A 25,613-nucleotide genomic window follows, 5' to 3' on the forward strand; every position below is an offset into this window, starting at 1 on the left:
CGCTCAAACTATAGGTGCATGCGAGAATAGGCCCTATAGTTGCACACATGGCTATGTGCACAAGCCACGCATTATCACAGTTTCTCTGTAAAGGTTGCTCACACACACACACACACACACACACACACACACACACACACACACACACACACACACACACACACACACACACACACACACACACACACACACACACACACGAGATTCTGACAGAATGCGGCGGCATGCTTAAAATAAACATATATACAAGCTTATAGTGTACCATAGCGTACATACCAGCGTACTTACCGTTCAATAATAATTAGCAGTATTATTATTAACGAAAAACATAAATACTAGCCTACTATTTTATTGGTCTAGTTCAGTTGATTGAAACAAACGTAATGGAATTCAATTGCCTACATTCAGTATAGGCCTGGTTTATAATGATGCAGGGAGATTTTCTGAGCCAGTCCGTGCCATGTCATTTACTGCATTACATCTTCTGCTATTTTCGGAGCTCATGCCAGATTAATATTTAAATCTTTAGTTGGAAGAATGCAATAGCATATCATAAGTGTTGACCATAATGGGACGGTTGGAAGTGGAACCAAATGAACCCCCGACGGCCGGCGCTATTCAGCTATAAGGCCTATAAACGATATGGCCATACAAATATGGTTATGTGGTGGTCTGTGACATGTCTGCGTGCGTGCGTGAAAGACAGACAGAATACGACGCAATGACATGTCAAATTGTCAATTGTAGATCAGCTGCTTATTGTTATTAAAGTATAGGCTAATATGAAGGCAGCGTCTCCGCAAACGTGGACACCCGTGGCCCCCCTTGATCCCCAAGGGTCCACGGGGACCCGTACCGCCCGGGGGTATTATCATTAACCCCCGTGCGCTCTGATCCACAAGGCGCACGGGGCTGCGCAGAACACACACACACACACACACACACACACACACACACACACACACACACACACACACACACACACACACACACACACACACACACACACACACACACACACACACAGACGGACCCCCGTGGACTACCGTGATCCCCAGGGGTCCACAGACGCGGGTCGGGCCATCCCGTATAGGAGCTGGTAGATCAGCTATTTTCGGTGGGCATGGGTGACAGCTCTGGAACGCAGGGTCGCCTGGGGACGGCGAAGGGCTCCACGGACCGGCAAGGTGCCTGGCACACGTGCACACGTGCCAGGCCACAGGGCGCAGGGCGGACCGGCAAGGTGCACGCGGTGGGCGTAGGGCAGCGCAGGGCACCGCGCAGGGCACCGCGCACCGGGCATATAACAAAGTCAACCTATTAGGCTACGTCGCAAACGGGTAGATATAGCCGCGACGAGTTCCGTTCTGTTGCGACGAGTCCACACACGCCACAACGAATTACCTTTTACGTCGAGAAGGGTAGATATAGCCGTGACGTGTCCCGTTCTGTCGCGACGTAAAAGAATAGTCAAACTACTAGGTCGCAAACGGGTAGATATAGCCGCGACGAGTCCGTTCTGCCGGGACGAATTGATATTTACGCCAGGACGTACTCGAATATACGTTGCGACGGAAAAATATACGTCGCGACATAGGTCGTCAGTCGTGAAGGCATTTCGCTGTCTCTCCGTGTGTCTGTCTGTGAACAGCTCATCTCTGGCACCGTTGGCTTGATCACAGCCAAACTCTGCACATATATGCACTCCCTGGATGCCAGAGCTGAACCTGAAGATGGGCCTGTTATAGCGCCACCAGGAGGCAGATGTTTGCAAAACACATTTTTTTTAACATTACACCTACAGATTTAGTCCAAACCATTGGTCTCTCTATAGCCAGATTTCAGATTTTTCCTATACTCCCATCACGATTGGATAAGATTGGCTTTCAAAGTTCGCACGAGCGCTCCGTTTTGAAACAAAATGCCGCAAATCACGAACACATCCGTGTGATTTCCGTCAGATTCTGCACGCACATTTCCCCACTATAGTTATTTATGTATCAGAGCTCTCAGTTTCTGCTCCAATGAAACCAAAAAGGCTTTAATAATAATAAACATATCGGAGGATCAATGGCTGACAGATAAATGAAGCATTGCCTCAGTTGATACGGGACGTGGGAGTCATACGCCCCAGCTGTAATCAGCCGTCAGTCTGCTGAATGATTAGCCTAAGGGGCCGTTGGCCACCGAGACGGTTCATTCCTGAGCGGCGAGCGCAAGCGTATGTTTTCAATTGTTTACAACGAAAACCTGGGGTTTTTGGAAACCCCACAGCAGCATGATGAGGCACTGAGCAGCTATTTCGCGCTCTCACGATCACATGTGATGTTTTTATGCAAAGAGCTGAAATATTTTTCGACTCCGTCTAGAAGCCTTTTTAGGCGAGCACCTTTGGCGTTTCCAGCCAGAAAAAACTACTTATTGGTATTTCTAATCACCCACACATTTCTACAGTACACACCAATCACAGCCCATTCTCACAACAGCAAGGTGGTTTATTTAAATATGAGTATGTTTGATCACCGTTAACTCTAATGCTGCCTCACACACAGCCGTTGCATATGCTTTGCCTCCACCACCCCAGCCTCCACCTCTCTAGATCAGAGTCTTGCATCTGTCTGTACTGTCCATAGCATTGCTTAGAACCACACGGACAGATGTGTATTCATCATGACTAAGGGCCGATTCATACTCCTATTTTACCACTGTTTCGGCGCTGTAGTGCCGACATGATTTTGGCTTGTCAGAAATTCTCAGTAGCACCGAAGAGCCGACTTTAGGACGGTACCCGCCCCCCCCCCCCCCCGAACCTCAAATGACGTCACATTGTAGGCTCTTGAATCGGAACTTACTGTTATTCTACTTGATTTATATGTTCTGCATAGTACTACTATTAGTCAATTTTGTGCTATTTTCCAGAGCTTTGACAACACTCACTGAGTGAAGCCAACAAAGTTCACTCTGAACCGAACTAGATTTGGAACTTGGAACAATCTTAAAAAAAAAGAAGAAACGTGATTTAGGATATTCATTAATTTAACATTAACGATTAAATTCTAATTATGGTGGCAAGATACGGGTGGTGTGGTATAGACACACTTACAGTATCACCCCTACATTTCTAACAAGATGATAACAATTGCTGATGAATCAGTTACCCGGATTTTCTTTGTTTAATAACTTGCAATTTCCGTGACTGCAGGCACTCAGATTTGACTGAAAGATATTTAACAATCACTTAACTTGATCCCTCAAGCGGGGAACATTCAGTTCACTTCTCCAACAACACGCACTCCCAATATTACACACAGAATCATGTTTGCACAGTTCACACTGGGCCCAGGTCGAGGTCATCTAAGCGTTCTCAGAAAATAAATGTTATGGAATAGGTGTTGTTTGTTCCTGGAACACATATTTTACGGTGTCAATTGTAGGTAACATCTATTACCATCTATTTGAATGGATTAACCACCACAGTGGTCTAAACCCTCTACACCTCAAGCTCTTTTTCGCTGAACAAGATTCGATCTACAAGTTTGCAGATCTGCTATTTCCGCCAAATGTTCACCCTAAAAAAGAATGGACAAAGCCAGCCGCATTGGTTTCTAAAGACCGTTTAGAAGTCAAGTTTTTTTGGCAAATTGAGATTCACCGTCTTTGAACTTCCGGTCCCGGAATTCTAACGGAAACGACTGCTAATTGGCTGCAACCGCAGTGAGGGCGGGTCTTCACTCGGTAGGACCAAAATAAACCCCAGAAACACGACATCGCTATGTGGCGGCCATCTTACTGGCGTGCAGCATAGCATTGTGTCTATGGGGGCATGTACTTTTTAAAGAACCATAACTTGCCGGGTGAACTATACGTCGGAGACTCCGCCTTGAGCCATCTAGCCTTTATATATATATATGTCTATTCTCCATATGCAGACCGCGGCTATCTTACGTTAATGGCAAGGTGCTTCCTAGGTGCAACTTCCAATGGCAGCCCATTCATCCAAACAGAAAAGTCCTGTCTAATTGTATTAAACAACGTCAAACTCACCAACATTGCAGCTGTATGGAAAGCTTGCATTATTCTCTTTCTATCCTACAAAATGTTTGTTTCATACAAATCCACTGCATACATGTCATGAGCTACCTTGTGTCCTTGCAGGTGATTATTTTTCTAAGTGCTGGAGTTTGGAAGTGCTCCTTAGATATCACTCAACTGCCACCTGTGCTTCCAAACTCTGATGGAAACATGGCCGCGGTATGCAAATGGTAAATGGTGACAGCACTGACACGGAAGAGGGGGTTGGACTTACAGCAGTGACAGCACTGACATGGTAGAGAGGGTTGGACAGCAGTGACAGCACTGACATGGTATAGACTAGAGTGTTGGACAGCACTGACAGCACTGACATGGTAGAGAGGGTTGGGCAGCAGTGACAGCACTGACATGGTATAGACTAGAGTGTTGGACAGCACTGACAGCACTGACATGGTAGAGAGGGTTGGGCAGCAGTGACAGCACTGACATGGTATAGACTAGAGTGTTGGACAGCACTGACAGCACTGACATGGTAGAGAGGGTTGGGCAGCAGTGACAGCACTGACATGGTAGAGAGGGTTGGGCAGCAGTGACAGCACTGACATGGTAGAGAGGGTTGGGCAGCACTGACATGGTAGAGAGGGTTTGGACAGCACTGACATGGTAGAGAGGGTTTGGACAGCACTGACATGGTAGAGAGGGTTTGGACAGCACTGACATGGTAGAGAGGGTTGGACCCTCTGGCTTATGTTTATCCTGCACAGCACTTGTCACTCCACTCACTGCCCACATACCACAGATTCAAGATCATGAATGCTTAGCCACAGTGATGTCACACTGACCCCGTTGTCCAGTCAGGGTAACCGAGGTTTGTATGCAAAGGGGGGAGGAGGGGGGGGGGGGGGGGTTCTGTTAACGTGTCCATCAGTAAAGCTACACATGCAAATATACCATTAAAACCAGATTGACCACCAGTGCCCTAAGAGGAGGCCCCCACAGCCAAACCTTTGACAGGAGCTTGAGTAATGTATGTCATGCGCGCGCACACGTGTTTGCACGGCAGACCAGGCAATATTTTCCTCCGTTTCAGTCGTAAATGTCGTAAATGAAGTAAATAAATACATACTGATGACCCATTCTTGTAGACCTTGTGAAAGTCACAAATGCAGTAAATGACACAGTCATGATGAGGACTTTAAGTCAATCTACATGAATGTTATTTTTATGAATCAACTAAATAAATAAATGGCGCGCACACACACACACACACACACACACACATACACACACACACATAAGTCATCAAAATAACCCAATTTGTGAGACTAGCAGAATACTAGAAAACCGATCGATGTCACAAATATGTTCAGTATGCAAATAAGAATTCGACCACATGCTAACCAAAGACAAGTCAAAAATCCCCAAAGGGAAATGAACACAAAACGATTTAGTTGTGCAGGAAAAACCTGCGTCAAACAAGCTAACGTAGCGAACGCACGACAGGCTGTTGGAACCCCGTGGGTAGCAACGTTTTGGCTGGAGGGGGGGGGGGGGGGCAGGACCCCCCATGGCAACAGCCTATGGTTCACCGAGGGGTCCTACGGGGGGGGGGGGGGAGGCACGGACGTAGAAAACGAGTGGCCGGTTGTTACCTGTGGATAGGCGTCGCTGGTGAAGGTGACACATGCCACTGAAACAGGAACAGCCTTCGCCTGACCGACCTCGTTGGGTGGGGGGAGCCAAGGAGCACTGGGGCTTCAGGAACCCTTTAATGACACACACACACACACACACACACACACACACACACACACACACACACACAGAGAGAGAGAGAGAGAGGCAGAGAGAGGTTAGGTTAGCCAGACGGGGCTTGACACTAAAACACCCATCATGTGCGACGCTGAGGACCAAGTCGGGTGAAGCCTGATTATGGTTGAAGAGGAATGTCAATACAGATTAGGAGCGGCTCATTTGGTGTTAACCTTTACTATGATTCATAAAGGGGGGGGGGGGGGGGGTAGGGGGCGGGGCAGGCTATAGGAGGCATGAAGGAAGGCACAAGATAGAGTTAACCCAACTAAGAACTACCTAAATAAACCCGGGAAAAATAAATAAATAAAAAGGCTAAATAAATGAAACATTCTAACATTTCTTATAGAATTTCACCTAGAATGCATGACCAAAATAGAGACGGCGGCAGGTTGTAAGTTAAAGGGTTGCTTACTTTACGTCTGAATTAAACTGCCCGTAGCCTACTGTATGTATGCATTTTTATTTGCGTGTCTCGTTTTAAGACGCCAACACAAACAATCAGGTTGCATACAGTACACTTCTCAATAAGCAGCTCCCCCGACAGGCACGATTTACACGAAGACATTTATGAAATAACTATTTGCGTGAGCCAACAAGAGCCAAAACAAACATATCAAGTATTATATGCTCTCTTTGTTCTCTTAACCAAAGCAGCCTTCTTCTTCTAAATAATCAGCAAACCTTGTAATCAAAAAGCCATTTAAGCCTCTCTGCATCACTTAACCACATCAAGTCTCGAGTTTTGACACCTATTAACCATAACAACAGGAATGATCAAACTAGCAGCGGTCTGTTTGTCGGAATAGAAAGTGGTTACCACGACAACGCAGCTCTCGCTTGCTGCTGTTGTCATGGCGTGGCTATAGTAAGAGGCAGAGACGTATCGAAGAGGGTCTGTCTTTGTGAGCGTGTGCGCATGTGCGTGCATGTGTGTGTGTGTGTGTGTCACACGTTGTGAGCTTGCAGAGCGGCTATACCTTCGCAACAGGTGTGTGAGCTTTCAGCGTGCTCGTTAAGCGCAGTGTTGTTTTTGGCAGCACATTTCGATTTTAATCTTAGTCGTATAGTCTCTTCAATAGTTTTCATTTAGTTTCAGTCACATTTTAGTCACCCGGAATGTTTTAGTGTTAATAGTGTTGTTATTACTATCACATGAAGTTATATATAGCATGATGGCCACCTAAATGGCGTTATATATGAACAAGGATAGTATGATAAACAAGCCCCCCCCCCCCGTTTTTAACCTCCCGGCCGTGGTTAGATGTTCTATTGTGTCATGGTGGCAGAAAGACTGAACCCAAAATGCAGAGCAGAGTAGTTTCAAACACTGGTTTATTAATAAAGCAGGTTAGCTACAACACAAGGCAGCAAGCACAAGCAAACTCAGGGAAGCCCTTTGGCCAAACTTTTCAAAAGTAAAGGGCAAAAATCCAAAAAGGCAAAACAAGGCAAAACACATGAGTCCAAAAAATGCAAAAACCTTACAGACACAACATTCCAGGTACAGGAGAATCACAGGAAACATCAGGAAAGGTTGCGCACCAGACAATGGTTTATGTTCCCACAGTTTGTGTGTGCAATGAGTCCAGTCTTTATAGGAGGTGGGTTGATTGGGGAAATGTTCTCAGGTGTGAAAACGGGCATGGCACTGCTGGGCTGGGGATGGAGTGGGAACAGGTGTGTGACAATGACTGAGGGTAGGAATGGAGAGTGGGAGTGGCTGACAGGGAGATATGGTATGCAGACCATGACACTATTGTAAATAGCAGACCTAACAAGCTCACAAAGTGGGGATGCACCGAAAGGGAAATTCTTGGCCGAAACCGAATACCGAATATAGGAAACAGAATACCGAATATCCGAATATGATTAATATTATACATCTTTTTTCCTACCATTGCTGTCATGGCCATACCTTAAAGCTACAGTACCTGATTTATGGCAAAATAAATGGTTATGGCAAAACTTAACTTAAATAATAATCACTATTATGGGTCCATAAAACATTGATTCAGCTCTTTTGAATGCATTAATTGCAAACACTATTTGGTGATATATTTTCTGCCTATTCGGGCCGAAACTGAATAGGACGAAAATGCATTTTTAGCCATTTTCTGCCGAATATTTTCTGCAGACTAATATTCGGTGCATCACTACTCTCAAGTGGTGAATTCATAATATATTTGTTCTTAATTTTGGGTCCCAGGAAGACACCAAATGTAGGCCTATGTATGATATCTCGAAAAAGGTTTGGTACTATAAAGGTTTTGGGGGCAATGCTTGCAGACAAGCCGGGGAGCGGCCGGTGGCATTATGGGAGGCCACAGGGTGGCCATGGGTGACGGGACTCTGTGTGGGGCCAAAGTGTGTGGTGGGGAAGGGGGGGGGGGGGGGGGAGGAGAGGAGGCCCGTCTTGCTGTCTGTCTCTCGGGGGGTCAGTGGGGGTCATTGTCAATAGGGAAGTCATTATCTTGCACAATGGGGGCAACTGAGTGGCCTGTCGTGTCGTAGCTCCCTTCCAGGACCAGGGCCTTCATATATACCCCTGTCACTGACATCATCCCTACCAGTGGGGGGGGGGGGGGGGGGGGGGGGGGATGTAAAAAAATAGCAAACAACGTCGAGGAGAAACAGTACGTCCTCAGTGTCAGCTGTATTCTTAGTCTATTATGTGACGGGTTGTTTTGGTGGATGGAAAACACTATGGGCTCCGTTTTCGTCGCCGCTAAACCCCTTATCCCTAAACTTCTTTGCCTTTTTTTTTTTTTACTATTTTGCAAAACATCTTTCAATAGTTAAAATGGCCAGTCTACAAGCTATCACAACGTGTCAATGTAGATTGGCTAGTAGAACTATTCAAAAATGTTTTTAAAAATAGTAAAAAAAAAAAAAGGCAAAGAAGTTTAGGGATAAGGGGTTTAGCGGTGACGAAAATGGAGCCCTATATCTATCTGCGCCCTTTCCGAAAGGAATGACAATGAATATAGAACCTCTGGAGTTCAAGTGCTTGCTGTCAAGTTGATTTCAGTTTACAAGACAACGGTCACTCGGTCAACTAACACTCAGGGTGGGTGATTAACTAATTTAACTCCATATTTGTTTTTACATTGGAATATGAATCTGTCCTTATTTATCACCTCAAGAAAGCATCCCGCAATGTCATGTGAGCAGGTGGCCACTGTTTTGTTCTGTGTGTGTGTGTGTGTGTGTGTGTGTGTGTGTGTGTGTGTGTGTGCGTGCGCGTGCGTGATGGGGGAAAGAAAAACGAACTGAACACCACCACAAAAAATATCACACCCGTGTGAACCGAGTGGAGCAGGCTGCCCAACAACACCGCTATGGCTGCAAGTTATAGTAATAACATAACAGTGTGAAATGGCCCTTTAGTGCCACTTCAGGTCATCCAGCGGTATTGCAGCCGTTTGTACGACAGACAGGCAGGCAGGCAGGCAGACAGACAGACAGACAGACAGACAGACAGACAGACAGACAGACAGACAGACAGACAGACAGACAGACAGACAGACAGACAGACAGACAGACAGACATTGGAGCCGTTAAGACACCACTCAAAACCAAGGCAGAGACATGAGGTTGACCAGCAACCACCGAATGCACCATAAATGTGTCGACACCATGGCGAACACACCAAAAACCTCTGACCTCGTATATGCGGGTCAACGATATGCTCGCATCAACAACTTATTTATCCCATTCTGACCTGAGATCAGATTCTAAAAATGTCAGTCGCTCTTCGATTTTTCAAAAATAGCAGACCTACAAGCTCGTAGCGCGACACTCGGTGGCGCGCTATGAGCTTGTAGATCTGCTATTTTTCAATAGCTAAAGCATAACATGATGCTAACACCAAAATGGGTTCCCGTTCAGAATGGGTTATACGGTCCTCCTGCCTCGCTGACGATACCTCGAATGGAATTAGCGGTCGTATACCCCGAGAGTGGCATTTGGCTTTGTGTGAGCGACGGGTCAGAGCCTCCGTCTATAGGGAATGTAGAAAACCTTCTCTGTGTTCTTCTCTAACATTTCATGCGGATGTCATTGAGATCGGCACATCTCCGCGCACGGCCTGCTCTTTTTTCTTTTATTCCTTCCTCATGAGGACCTTTAGATTTTCAGCAAACATCAAGAATACTGACACAAACGCACACACACACACACACACACACACACGCGCACACGCGCACAGCGCACACGCGCGCGCACGCCATAGAGTTCTGAGCCCAAGAAAGCAGCTTCCTTTCCACCATGAAAAACATGTCACTCCAGATGAGCTCAGAGAATGACATTTTAAACAGGCAAAGGGATATTGAATTAGTTCCCCATGATAAGCTGTCCAGGATGCTGTTGCTCTGTGCGTGCATGCGTGTGTGCGCGTGTGTGTGTGTATGTCTGTGTGTGTGTGTGTGTGTGTGTGTGTGTGTGTGTGTGTGTGTGTGTGTGTGTGTGTGTGTGTGTGTGTGTGTGTGTGTGTGTGTGTGTGTGTGTGCGTGTGCGAGCCTAGAGAGAGACTGAAAGCAAGAGACAGAGCGGGAGAAATAGATAATGTGTTTATGTGTGTGTGTGTGTGTGTGTGTGTGTGTGTCTCTCCACGCATATGCATTATGAGAATATAACATTGTGCACATTGTGCAGCTGAGACAATGTGTCAGTGTGTGTGTGCGCGTGCGTGCGTGCTTTGGGTAGGTGGGCATACATGTATATCCTGTCAAAAAATGCATTCCTCCATGCTTTTGATTAGCGTGGCGGATGAATTCAGGGACCCGAACCGTCATGCAGTTACAAGTGTGATCCAGCAGGACGCGAGAAAACAAGGAAAACTGAGATCATTCTCCATGCATGAAAATAGACTGGAGTATTTTCCTTTTTGAGTGACTCATTGACATATTATAGTCTGCAAAACATAACTGAAGGACGAAGACATGATTCTCCCAGCGGTGGACATTCACCGCTTTGCTTCAACTATATGGCATCCGATATATATATATATAGAGGCCTCAAGTGGTTAAACTCAATTTGACGTTTTGCCGATGACATGTCTTGGACGGCGCAATAATGCTAATGTTATTGACATGAGTGCAAAGGCGTCCCATAGGTCGACGGCATGGGCTCTAAGACACAATAAAGTTTAATCACTATCATAAAGCATCGGGGGATGTTAAGAGTGTATCCAAGAAGACCAGCCTGCAGTCGAGTGAGATGCAATGAAAATTTATGTTGGCAACGCTTGCAGCGGCGCGGAAGCGGAGCCTGAGAAATGAACAAGCAGCGAGGGCCGATAGCTATACGTGACTTATGTATGTGTGTGACGGATTGATTGTTCTTTTTCAAGATGTTGCACTTTTGTTGTCAAGCATAAGTTAACGCTCGACGGGGGGGAAAAAAAGCCTAAAAACGAGTCCCGTTCCAAGAGTATAGCTAGGCTCTGCACCTGACTGGCCCGAATCCTGGGAACATTTATTTTTGGACCCGGTCTTTTGGTCCAGCCAGTAATACTTACTCAGGGACACGATCCCCCCCCCCACCTCGTCTTCTTGCCCAAACAAATCAATCCCCCAGGAGCAAAGGCACATTTATGGTTGCATAATGGGGTTGAAGGGCACACAATGACACACGCCATAGGGCTCCTCCGAGTGATGTCGCTGGCCATTACTGCGTTAGCGTTATGAGCCAAGGCTCCCAGTCAAAGTTGGGCTTTTCCAAAAGAATCACAGGTAAATGAAGCAGACAGGAGTGAACCAAAACAACAAGAACCCCGGTCTGCCCCAACCATCCACTGGAATAACCTTCCCCGTGGGCCCGAGAAATGCTATAGTGTATAGGGACTTTCACCTATACTGTGTGGGAACCGTGGGGAGAAGTGCGCCGAACGTGTATAGTGAAAACAAAGCATTGTGTGTGTCAGCATTACGTTATGCTTTAGCTATAAGCTAGATCTACAAGCTCATAGCGCGCCACCGAGTGGCGCGCTACGAGCTTGTAGGTCTGCTATTTTTGAAAAATCGAAGAACGACTGACATGGAAACAGCTTTTTCAGAAAACGGTCAGGATTTCGAAAGACATTTTGTAGAATCGTCCTCAGGTCTAAATGGGTTAAAACATCATCTGGGACAAAAATGCATCTCAAAAGGCATCCGACGGGGTAATAATAAGTAAGAGCATATTATTCTTAGACATATTGCAACATTGCAATGTCTCAGCTGATTTCATAAACAACCCTTTTAGAGTAACCATATCCGCCACTGTGAATGCAACGCAGAACAGAGCCTATAAAAAAAAAAGAAGACCCATACTCCCTTAACTTCTATCGATTGTAATTTATATCCAGTCGTAAATAGGCTCACACAACATCGGGCTTATCTCTGATGAATAAAGTATGTGCTTTTTTGGGGGGGGGGGGGGGGGGGGGGATGGATTTCCAAATACCCATCTTTTTCTTTTTAGCAGCTACAAATCAATGTCAACAAAAGAAGGGGGGTCTTCATTTTTCCCAGACCTCAGAGCAAAACGGTGAGAGCGCGCTCGGCAAAGCAGAAGCTCCAGTCCAACATGTACATACAAGTTTGGGGGGGACGAGGAGTACGTTTAAGGTGGGTGCAACATGTCTTGTCATTAACAAGGTTCTTTATCACACACACACACACACACACACACACACACACACACACACACACACACACACACACACACACATACAGTACAGTACAGTGCCCCGGCTCGTCGTCTACTCAGCTGTAGCAAATAAGGCTCTTGATTACAGACATGTTTTGATCTCTTCCCTTCCGTCTCTTTCCTTTCCCTCTCTTTCTTCTACTTCCTGAGCGGTGGAGGAGGAGGAGGAGGAGGAGGATCTCATTGGCGCTAATAACCGCATGATCCGATCTTCAGAGGACAAGACAAGCTCAAACATCCCCCCCCCCCCCCCCCCCCCCCCCCCCCCCCCCCTTACACCCCACCAACAGCCAATCAGCATTATCCTCACTGGCTATTGGGTAGGGTGGGTGGATCAGAGCGATGTAAACACACTGGGGGTTTCCTCATTAAAGATAGGACGCTAATGAAACCGCCGTACAGAATTTACAACATTGTGCTAATGAAGGCGAGGCCCTTTAAGACGTTCCACTAATGAAAAAAAGAAGATGGGACGCGTAATGATATGAGCCTTAATGAAAAAAAGAAGATGGGACGCGTAATGATATGAGCCTAAATGAATAAGGGTCTTGATGACAAAGTGCTAATGAAAACAAAGGTGTGTCAAATTTGCCTCTGTACTCCAACGTTAGTGTTGATTATGTGCACACAAATATATGAGAGAGAGAGAGAGAGAGAGAGAGAGAGAGAGAGAGAGAGAGAGAGAGAATATTCGTGAATTATTCTGGCACATCACTGAAAGTGCACGATCTATCCGCTGGGGTGTGTGTGTGTGCCGAAAATATAGCCGGCCGAGCTACAAGCTCTACCACGCGTCGCGCCCCGCGGGCGTTGTGAGCTTGTAGATCGGCTATTTTGTTTGGGCGCGTAACACCGTCCGCAAACTACTATAGGTTATATAACCGACCCAAAAGGTACAACCTTTAACGAGATGACCCGAGTCCCTGTGCCTTTTTTTATTGAAATACATTCACGCATTTATGAGAGCTCGGGGATCCGCCCCGGCCTCATCCTCTTTAAAGTCAACAGGGCATTGTTCATGTTTTGGCGTTACCGGGGTGATCAAGACAAGGTCAAAGTTCATTGGACCCTTAATGCATCTTCCAGGCATAATAAAAAAAAAAGAAAAAAAGAAGCCTTTCCCATGTGGGAGAAACGGACCGGCGGACGAGCCTCCAATCGGGAGGGAGGGGGGTCTGGGGGGGGGGGACAGGGTAACCGCTGTAAACACCAGTCACCTTCAGTGGTTCTTAACTCTCCCCTCCTCTGCAGTGCGTTCAACTTCGGCGCGCGACTCCCACTCTGAAGCACGGTGAGAGATGAACAAACTGAGCTTTATTTGCTACTGAATACTCCAACAACCCTCCTCCTCCTCCTCCTCCTCCTCCTCCTCCTCCTCCTCCTCCTCCTCCTCCTCCTCCCCCCTCCTCCCCCTCCTCCCCCTCCTCCTCCTCCTCCTCCTCCTCCTCCTCCCCCCCTCTCCTTCTCCCCCCCCTCATCAACAGCAGCCTTGGACGCGTCGGGATGGGATTGCATGAGAGGGTTTTTTTTTTTGTTTTTTTGCTTTTTTGCTCATGTCCTTGAGAGGAAAGCACCATTGTGTTGCACTTTCCCCCCACCACCCCCCTCTCTCCACCCTCCCTATACACTCCAATCCTGATATCCAGCGGAATAGCAGACACCGAAGCTGTCCTTGAATCATGAAAATCACAGTTAACTCCCAAATAATATGATTACATGAAAAGGGGTTGGGGAAAAAAAAACATCTGGACGGGAAGGGATCACAAGCCTAAACCGGTGCCTCACGTCCGCATTACAAAGTTGCATTTCATGCTGCTTTACTGTATTTATTCATTTTTCTTTGGATTTTCTCTTTTGAAAAGCAAGTGTTTGCTTCTATTCTGACAGGACCATGCAGAGAGAAGAGCTAGTAAGAGGCAGAGATGCAACACAGGTCTCTGGCTTCAATGGATTGAGCCGTTTACTTTATATATTATATATTTATACTTTTATGGCTATTTTTTTAATTTATTTGATAGGGTACAGTAATGTGATAGGAATGGGGGGGGGGGCTGACTGGCTCAGACTCGAACCTACGGGCAACGCCGTCAGGCTGGATTACCGGCCTCTAGGTGCCTGGACCGCGGCCCAGGTTGCGCTGCCGTTTTCTAATTGGTGCCTAATATATAAGCACAGACCAATCAAGTGTCGCCAGCACTCAATGAACCGCCCGATGTTTTGCTTTCCACTTGGAAACGTGCTAATCGCATAATGCAGCCTCTCATTATCCCAGCGACTGGTGCTAGCCTCTGACAGTAGCTGCGGGTCTAACACACCTTAAGCCGGATTTATACTAATTGCACGCCTGCGTTGTGTGCAAAAAAAAAAAAAAAAAAAAAGGCAGATCTGCAAGCTCACAACACCCAGCACGTAAAAAAAATAAGAACAACAAGCCACATTTTAAACACGCCTTTATCCCTCACAAAGCACGGCTACGCTACTGTAGGTATAGGTCTAAGTGCATACTGAGTTCATTGGAAGGGCTATGTGGGTGAAAGTATGTCGAGTTAAAGTATGTCGAGTTTGGTGTGTTTTCTCTAGTGTTAAGCCTGTGAGTCTATGGTGTTCGCTCCCCTAAGTGTTGTGCGCGTGTGTGAGTGCGCGTGTGCGTGCGCGTAGAAACTCTAGCCTGGACTGAAATTCCAACCCCGACTAGACCACCACTGAGACCTTTGGGGTCCCCAAGCAGCCAATCCAGGGACAGGACAGGTCAACCAGAGTAAGTCCAGTGAGCGTGGGTCCCAGGACGTTCGGTGACCCCATAGGGTGAACGAGGGGGTATTGGCTTTCAAGGAATTACAGGCCCCAGTTGCACCGTAACCATTTCATATGGTATTCAGTGTCAAACCCTGCAAGGAAGACCACAGGCTCGCACCCAAAAAAAATCTAGAGGAGTGTGGCTTCTTCCTGGATATAAAAAAAGTGCTCCTCACACTCTGGACTCTCTGCCGCAGATTCTCTGTTATAGCGTCATCTGTTTTGCCTTGGATGAATTAGTAGGGAAGGACTGCCATGGTTAACATGAGTCACCTGAGGACTTCTTTTAGCCCTGAACGAAGGTCAGACCAAATCTACAGAAGCCGATGCCAGGACAGGCTTGGCTAAGAAGACATAATGTCCAGGTTGAGGCACAACAAGTGCTAAAGTTATAGGGTCATATTATCATAATGACTACAGTTCTCCTACACACAAGAGGTCTGTGTTATGATTAGCCCTCACCGAAATGAATACAAAAGTGCACTAAAAACTGCAACATGCATGTTTGTTTTTTTTCCCCTCTTCTTTTTTTTCCTCCTCTCCTTCAAAGTCACAATACCAACTTCTGTTTGAGGTCTGCGGCACAGGCAATAAAACCTTAACTGGACAGCTTTATTGAATGACTTATTACTGTGTTTTTGCGAGACCCAAACTGAGGCGCTTTTGAAATGAACGAGAACACCTTTTTTTGTGTAGCGGGGCTCTCGTAGACAAAATAGCCTTCTACTTTGTCTCAAATGAGTCTGAGAGACTTTCACATTATAGTCTCAGGATAATGAAAGTGGCAGTTGCCCCGGCGTGTCACTTGAAGCCGCGAGGCACCTCGGTTATGGTCGGCGGATCTGACACGGATGACTTTGTGAAACTCAGACTTGTGGTGCATACTGTAGTATAGGTGCATTATCTATTACACATGTCTGACTAATACACCATGACCCAAAAGGGCAAAACTGTCTCTTCTTTATCCAATCGTCGTCGAATACGGAATACGGATTAACCCATTTAGGCCCGAGATCAGATTCTAAAAAATGTCTTCTACATCCTGACAGTTTTCTGAAAAAGCCATGTTTCTATGTCAGTCGTTCTTCGATTACCTACAAGCTCGTAGCACGCGCTATTTTTCAATAGCTAAAGCATAACATAATGCCAACACCAAAGTGGTTCCCGCCAAGATGAATTAAGACTTTCATATAGCCATGGACCAAACACTGTCTGCAACATAAATCACACTTCAACTGACCGTGGCTATCCTTCGGGGGGGGGGGGGGGGGGGGGGGGGGGGGGGAGGGGGAAGAATGCCGGTCTTGTGGCTAAAAAGTTTGAAATACCAAGGTAAAACGAAAAATACAAATACAAAATACAAAAGCATACCAAAACACTCAACAACACAGAACACACATTCGTCGTGAAGCAAAAAAAGAAAAAAAAAAAACACAACTTTCTATTCATGATGAATTCCAGTTATCTCCCTGAACAACATAAAAGGTTGGCAGACCTTGGAGAGAACGGCATACATAAATGCACTGTGGGAAAAATACCATTTTATCTTTTTACCACGAGAAAATAAGACGGCACAAAACCACAACAGAAAACTATTGTCGAAAAAAGCTGTTAAGCCCCCCCCCCCCCCCCCCTCCCCCCCTCAACAGCACGCCGTCGTCCCCTGTGCGGCACGGACCTCGCGGACCCGAGCTACCACTTAGCTTATGTGCTTTTCACTGAGAAAATATGTAAACATTCATTAAATATTGATGGCGCTCCACAGAGGCTGTTGACACTGGGGTTATGACTGAGGCACTTCCAAGTGTGGCTTAGCTTGATTGACAGCAGGATGTTCTTCTTTTGGGCAGTGGAACCCCACCACCCTCACCGCTCCAGCCCTTCTCTCTGTTTTTACTCACCACCACTCAACGTTATTTCGCGGTGGTCGCGGTGGTCAGCTCACCACCGAAAATCCAGACTATGAATAGGCCTTAACGCGTCCGCCTCGTCGACACCAGGTCTGCGACAAATCCGCCAGTTCGTTTAAGTTATTACAAAACGGCGAATTAAACACATAAAACAAATCGCCGGGTTATACAGCTAAACTGTTAAAAGTGTCAATCATAATCATTCGAGAGACAATCAACCGTCAAGTAAAACGTCATAATGGTGACAGCCCTATAGGAGACAGACAGACAGACAGACGGTAAATGAGGTTAGAGGAGAAGAGAAGGTTCAAAGACTGCCTGTGCTTGCGGCGCGTCAGGCTCCTTTTTCTCCAGGGCAAACCGGGAGACAAAAGGGCCTCAATGCCGCCTCGCCTTGGGAGCAGCTTCTCTTCTCGGAGCAAAACGACTCTAATCAAATTTGCGTTATTGGACTCAGAAGAGCTGCGAGGGGGGGTAGGCGGGGGGACGCTCCTTTGACCAGGGGAACGGACACAAGGAAGCGTTTAAGCCATTCTTGACGGAAACCCCCTTTTGGTGTTTTAAGCATCATGTTGTGCTTTAGCTATTGAAAAATAGCAGATCTACAAGCTCGTAGCTGCTATATTTTGAAAAAGCGCGAAAATGTGAAGCAAACCTTTGAATACATCTTCTTTCACTACGAACGTTTTTAACTCAAATCTTTGTTTTGAGCGGGGGGGTCCCTGGAACAACATATTTTCAGATGGGGTTCGGGCGGCGGCCAATTTCCTATAATGTTTTGGAGTCACTGACATGAAAATGTTTGAGAACCACCGATATAGAAACATGAGGTTTTTCCAGAAAAACCGTCAGGATTTAAGAAGACATTTTAGTATAGAATCGTCCTCAGGTCTAAACGGGTTAAGAATCCACTATCCATCGGCGAGATCTCCACAGTAGCCACTCACATGACGGATTGTCTGCCCACGCCAGCAGCATTTGGCACAGCTCACTCACACACACACACACACACACACACACACTGGCTCATTGCACCCCTGCCCAAATATCAGCGCCAGCCCAGGGAGAGAAGACTGTTTTATGGGCTTTGGTTTAATAGATAGCGGGTGGAGATTTATCCAGCAATGTGTGTAGGATTCACCCAAGCCTGCAACCGCTTCAGCTGCAGTGTCAAAACTGCAATTTTTTGTTTTATTCCCACTGACAATAACGGCTATATACAACTCAACTTCAACTTTATTGTTGCATCACAAGTTTGCAGGTGTTTTTTTTTTTTTTTTTTTTTTTAACACAGACTGCACATTTCTTGCCCTGATTGTAACTGATGTCCATAATCATCACATGGAAGTACGTCCGGCAACAAGTTTACATGTGTGAGGCAGTGGTATACTCTGGAGACCCACATTCATATACGGACACCCACGTGGAAAACCCCATCTGAAAATATTTTGTGCAATTTAAACATTTTCAAAAAACGATTTCAGATTTCGTTCAATTATTATATATATATTTTATAAATGGTATATAGGATTAAAGCGGTTATGCTGATTTTTTTGATGCTGTATAATTTTGCTGGGGACTCCCTGGAACCCCATTTAGACCTGAGAACGATTCTACAAATGTCTTCTAAATCATGACAGTTTTCTGAAAAACCCCATGTTTCTAGTGTATGTCAGTCGTTCTCAAACATTTCCATGTCAAGGACCCCCAAAAATATATGTAATTGGCCGCTGACCCCCCCCCCCGCCATCTGAAAATATGTTGTTCCCTCCCCCCCCCCACCCCCCCCAGAAGCAAAGATTTGAGTTAAAAACGTTTACTCTGAAATAACATATATATTCAAAGATTTGCGTCACATTGTCACGATTCTTTCAAAGAAATAGCAGACCTACAAGCTCGTAGCGCGGCACTATGAGCTTGTAGATCTGCTATTTTTCAATAGCTAAAGTATAACAGTACTGGACCTACAGTACCAGCTCCAGAACCGCTGCACTGGGGGGACTAAAAGGTTAATTGCAGACGGGCTATTTTGGGGCGGCGGTGGAGGAGGAGGAGGAACTGTGCGGCAGACGGCTAGCAAAGCGCAGCACGACGCCAGTGTAGCCATGGTGACCTATGACCCCGCTGCCTGAGTCCTGGAGGAAGGTATACGCTTCCTGTTCGCCTGCTAATTTGACTCAACGGATGTGCCCACGCACAACCGCACTGTCCTCAATGCACACACACACACACACACACACACACACACACACACATGCTCATACATACACACGCACAGCTGCTGTACAGTGTTATTGTATGTGTGAGCGCTGAGTCCATCGTTAGCAACCGCCTCCAACAACTCCTCCTTAGCCCAGAACATTCTGAATGTACGCACACACACACACACACACACACACACACACACTGACAGGTGCACACATACACACACTGACAGGTGCACACACACACACACACACACACATATTTCGAATGCACACACTGAGAAGTAAACAAATAAACACACGCACATACATACAGTACTGGACTGTACATTCTGAATCTACACGCCGAGATAAACACAGGACAAAACCGCCAATGGACAAGTCACAAGTCACAAAGTATGGACACGGACATGGATACAGTGACACTCAGGGACACAGGTGCACACAGGGACACATGGACACAGTGACACACACACAAACACACACATGGACATATAGACACTAGACTAGGCCCATTTGGAACCTCACCCTCCGCTGTTGGCTCGGAGAAGAGGTTCCATAGGAAGGTATCCGACCGTGTATATAGGGGGTAAAATGGGGTGAGCCCTCCAAAAGCAGTGGAGAAAACCCTTTTCGCAGCATCGTATCCAAAAAGCAAACCTAGGACCGGAAAGTCCTAATGTTTTTTAAACAAAATCAAATAAATCTCCTCTCACTGATGGTGGTTGTATTCCTTACACTCAAAGTTAGTAACTGCAGGGTCCAGCAATTGTGAGTGAGACACTACAAATACGAATGACACATTATTTTTACCAAAATAAATTATAATACACTTTAGTGTAAAAACGTGTTTAGCTGAACACCAAACATTGCATTACTTAATTCTTCATTGAACAAAAACTAGTCACCAGTAGTGCTGGGGCTTCCCTCATGTTAGCCACCTAGCAGCTAATGCATCAAACACTGTTTATCACTCACCAGGGTTTGCAAATGAAATCAGCACATCAGTACTACTGCTTTAGATGACTCAAAGTTGCTCCTCACAACAAGCTAATGTCATTACTTGCGCAAGCAGAGCGCGCAAGTAATAATTTCGCCCAGTCTCTTTCACCGTGACAGCCAACCCGCCATTTGATGTGTATGCAAAAAAACATCAAATCTGTGCCTGTTTTGCTGGGACCAGATTACACAAATGACCATATTTCTTACGTCATCATTGAGAGCTAGTCATACGTATACTATATACATAATCAGTAAAAAATAAACTAGCTCTCAATGATGACGTAAGAAATATGGTAATTTGTGTAATCTGGTCCCAGCAAACCAGGCACAGATTTGCTGTTTTTCTTGCATACGCATAAAATGGCGGGTTGGCTGTCACGGTTTTTGGCGCAAAGTAACCACAGTATACCGCTAATCAACTTACAACTACATACTCTATATAGTATATGTATATGTATACGTATGTCTTACGTCATCATTGAGAGCTAGTCATACGTATACTATATACATAATCAGTAAAAAGTTAAATAGCAAATTATGCCTGATCTGCTGGGACCAGAGTATGTGGTGTGTTATGTATGACTAGCTCTCAATGATGACATAAGAAATATGGTAATTTGTGTGATCTGGTCCCAGCAAACCAGGCACAGATTTCAAATCAACTGTAGATAAAAAATAAAAAAAAATCTCATGACATTTAGTCGACTAAAACTAGACTAACACTAAAACATTCCATGGTGACTGAAATGTAACTAAAACTAAATGAAAACTAAATTCAAGAGACTATGACTAAAACTAAAATCTAAATCTGCTGCCAAAAACAACACTGCTACACAGACACTGGGACACAGGGGACAGACATGAACACCAAGGACACACACACACACACACACACACACACACACACACACACACACACACACACACTCATAGTTAAGGAGCGAATAGTGCTCTGCCACCCACAGCCTCTTTCGTTGCTCAGGGAACTGTGCGTTCTGTCTGGCCCACAGCGGTTGGATCAAGGTCCACGCCATGCATGGTATAAAAGGAAGGTTTGCATTATCATTTGTTCACTCTGCTTTTTTTTTGATTGGCCTTTTATTTTGAAGTTTCAGCTTGAAACGCTGGCTCTGAAAGTTTCTGAACCAATCGGAGCGCCGCATCCCTCCAGGCTATGGGGCCTCCGAGTCCGTGACTTCTCTCTCACGTGCGGTTTTGTTTGTAAACAAAGTGACAGGGAGACGTTGGGGCAAAGCCAGGGGATTATTTCTAACCTATACACAACATATATACATATTTTAGCGTGATGATTAAAGGAGCATTCAGTGATTTGGGTGATTTGTAAACAACAACAGCACGTGCACCAAGGCCCGCCCCACTTGATCATGATTGGAGGAAGGCCCCTCTCATCCTGATTGGATGAAGGCTTTGCCACCCAAAGCCCAAATTGAAACTAAAAAAACTGGGGACAGGGAGGAACTCCTTATATGGTCAGCACACTTTATAGTAGGGAGGATTATCCAAAAAATAAGAAAAAATAAGTGAAATCACTGAATATACCTGTCACGGGGCAACCCGTGCCCTATAGACACTAGAAGACTCCACAATGTGAAACTGAACATTACAAACGCACACTGCACAGCTGCGCCCATTAATTGACTGTCATCAAGCTCCTTGGAGGTGTGGCTATGTGTAGCGTCATATACTGTACTACTTATCGGTGTTGCCTAATGCTATCATAATTGTTTTGTGTTTGATGTGATGCCTTGGAAAACATTCAGACTCTAAATGTGTAATTGTATAGTTGGTCTAACTCATGGGTCATGGTTTACCTTGTTTGAGTAGATTGGTCCAATTACTAATCATTGTGGGTGGGGTCTCACCTGGTATATAAGGGAGGCTTGTGGAAATGTTTTGGAGGGGAATCAGTTTAGCTTGAGACTAACAAAGGAGACAACTCCAGGGGAGAGCTGCCAGGGCCAGGAAGGCATAGCCTGTTTTCAGTTTCTTAAGTTCTTGGTTTGTTGTTTTTCCTTAGTTGAGTGGTCAAGTGTTTTCTTACTTTCGGTTATTTGAAAGTGTATTGTCAGTCTTATTTCGGGAAGTATTATTTTTGCCTGCACAGTCAAATCCAGCATGGGTCGGTCACTTTGTGTTTTGAGGTAAATAAAATACCAAAAAAGATCTACATTCTTGGACTGTCGATTCTTGGAGCCTTGGCCGTTCGGGCAACTTTACAATACCTTTAAGTTTAAAATGAGTAATGCACTGTCTGGATGTCATCTTGAATGGGTCTAAAACCGGAGTAGTTAATTATTTAATCAAAACCAGCTGTGTTGACAATGACGCAATGGGAATCAAACTGGTGAGCTTCATTTTATTGGCTTTTATTGATGTGGGCCTCGACACGTCATCACGCAGTACGTTTTCGAATATGGACTTTTGATATAAAAACCACAAAGAAATTCCATTGTCAGGTATGCCCATATGATGACCGCGGATATGGTCTAAAAGTGTGACACCTACACCTTTAAATCAGTTGTTTAGCTCCACACAGGTCACTGAGGCCATCATGTACAAGTACTGCTACGCAGTAGTACCCACCCACCGCACACAGTACAACCTGCAGCGTTCATTTGGTTAGACGCAGCGGTGCCCAAAAGGTAGATTGTGATCTACCAGTAGATCACAAGGGCTGTGCAGGTAGATCACATGACATGCCCCTAAAAAAGGTATTAAAAAAAAACATTTTTGGCATCTGCCACTTGAATTATGGTGACTTGATTCATTGATTGATATAAAAAAGGGCCTGTCAGCTCAAACCCACAATGCAATATTTTGTTTTCAAGAGTGTTGCTGTAGCACAAACATCAGTAGCATTACAGATTAAATAGAAAAAATGACCTCCCTATTCCATTTCTCCATTCCAAGTGCATTTGTCTTATATGTACTGTAACACCAGCGCAGCTATTCCATATTTAAACTATTTTCAGCAATGGTATATAATGTTCTTTTTTCGGTGAAAAGTGTAAAGATTCATCCAAGCAGGTGGCTTAAATTACGGACTTAAATTAATACCGAGGATTGTACTGACTGTATCCCCAAATCCTCTTTCCTAATCAAATCAACAAAGTTTCCCCTCTGTAAGTAAGTGCGATATCTATGATTTTGCACTTTTTTAAAGTTGATAAACTAACACAATAGTGGTTGGTTAGTACAACAGTTTCTAATTTGCAACTTCAGCAACTTCTGTCCGTGGTGGGCAAGATGATAATACTTCTTCTAACACACAATATGTTGTTTGAAACATTCTGATGCATGAAACCATAATAAATAGTGGAGTTGAAAGATGACGTTCAGGTAATGTCCAAGTACAGTATCTACATGTAGCATAATACTTAAAGTGTACACTTCAGATGGATGGCAAGCACAGATGGGGCGAGGGAAATGGTACATGTGTGTGAATCTAATAAATATTAAGTTAAGAGGCATTACAGTATATTCCAAAGGCTGAAGCAGAACCAGCTGGAGTTTCTGAACTCTGCTTACTCAAGCAGAGAGCACAAGAGATCTAAACACAATACAGAACAGAGCTGAGAGAAACCAATAACTACAAATATGTCTTGCATTGCAGTCAAGAAAACAGTGAGGACAGGGATTAACTGGTCTTTCATTAAATAATAATACACTACTGAAAGCCCTTTTATGTTGGGGGGTAATGTACTATCGCACTATTTATCATCGTTTGCCTCTAGAACCATATGTCTTCACGGAAAATAGTATCACAGTGTGTTGTGTTGTGAGTTTACACTTTTTGGGTTAGACCTGTACTGTATACTGTAGTGTAAAAGCGAAATGGCAGCTGAATATTGTCAATTCCACAGTCTTTTGATTATGTTGGTCATTTACACTATAAAAGGATGATGTAATCCTTTGTAATAAATTCGGGGACCAGTATGGGTGCAATTTGTAACTTTATTTCATGTTATTTTAGCCTCAGTTTCATAAGAGATTTGCAGATTAAACGGATGCCTTTGTACACACACGGTGGCCACCACTTTGACGGGGTGTATTTTGGCTATGGATATGAAAGGGGATGTAACAGTTCGGGTAATGATAATATTAAAGTAATGACGGTAGATATAAAATAAATAAATGTACAAATAAAAGGTAAGCCTTGGTTTCTATGACCTTTAGTTTAGACCATCCCACAATATTTTAAATATCTATCTCGTAGTTATTAGTGGGGTATATATTTATACACACACAGTCAGACACGGATAACGTCCTTGCTAACTCAGCCGCTCAAATAACCCATTTGAGCGGCTACCGAGTGGCGCGCTACGAGCATGTTGGTCTGCTATTTTTGAAAAATCAAAGAACCACTGACATAGAAACATCGCTCTTTCAGAAAACTGTCAGGATGTAGAAGACATTTTTTAATCTGATCTCAGGTGAAAATGGGATAAACCAGTGATCGAACTCGGCGGTAGCATTTAGTAGATTTTCCATTATTTCTCGTCTAATTCCTCCTGTCGCAGCTTCATGTCTCTGAAAAGCCAAAATGACGTTCTGAACACGGATGATATTATTTCATCAGAAATCCTGCTGAAATGCCACTGCTAGGCTAAGCGAATTCGAATGCCATCAATGCATTGAAAAACGGACAACATCACGTTTAATTAGAGCATTCAATGCTCCAGTGGACGCGTCTACTGCCCTACCGCAACCGTCTCCAGCGCAAAACGTTATATTGTAACCTCAGTCTTTTATTTTTTTAACATACTATATTTAGATTTATTTTTTTGTCAAATACAAGACAAAACACAACGGTACAAGACATCAAATGACAGAAAAGTAATGTAATTTTTTTTAATGTTATATAGCTATTGAAAAATAGCAGATCTACAAGCTTGTACGTCTGCTATTTTTTGAAAATGTCTGAATGTCTTTGAATATATATTCTTTCAGCGCGTTTTTAACTCAATTCTTTGCTTCTGGGGGTCCCTGGAACAACATATTTTCAGATGGGGGTCGGCGGCCAAATACAGATAATTCTGGGGGTCCTTTGACATGGAAAGGTTGAGAACCACTGACATAGAAACATGGGTTTTTCAGAAAACTGTTAGAATTTAGATGCCTTTCTATTTATTTTTTTATCAGC

General features: G+C 44.8%; 1 protein-coding gene across 1 annotated transcript in view; it reads right to left on the reverse strand.

Moving 5' to 3' along the window:
* Nucleotides 1-25,613, reverse strand: part of rxraa (retinoid X receptor, alpha a) — a 188,068-nt gene that overhangs the window by 131,129 nt on the left and 31,326 nt on the right. Inside the window, 1 exon segment of the mRNA XM_083793072.1 lies at nucleotides 5,685-5,798. Coding sequence (XP_083649198.1) covers nucleotides 5,685-5,798 — 114 coding nt within the window.

The sequence above is a fragment of the Protomyctophum parallelum genome (genome assembly GCF_964188405.1).
Source record: "Protomyctophum parallelum genome assembly, chromosome: 21".
NCBI lineage: Eukaryota > Metazoa > Chordata > Actinopteri > Myctophiformes > Myctophidae > Protomyctophum > Protomyctophum parallelum.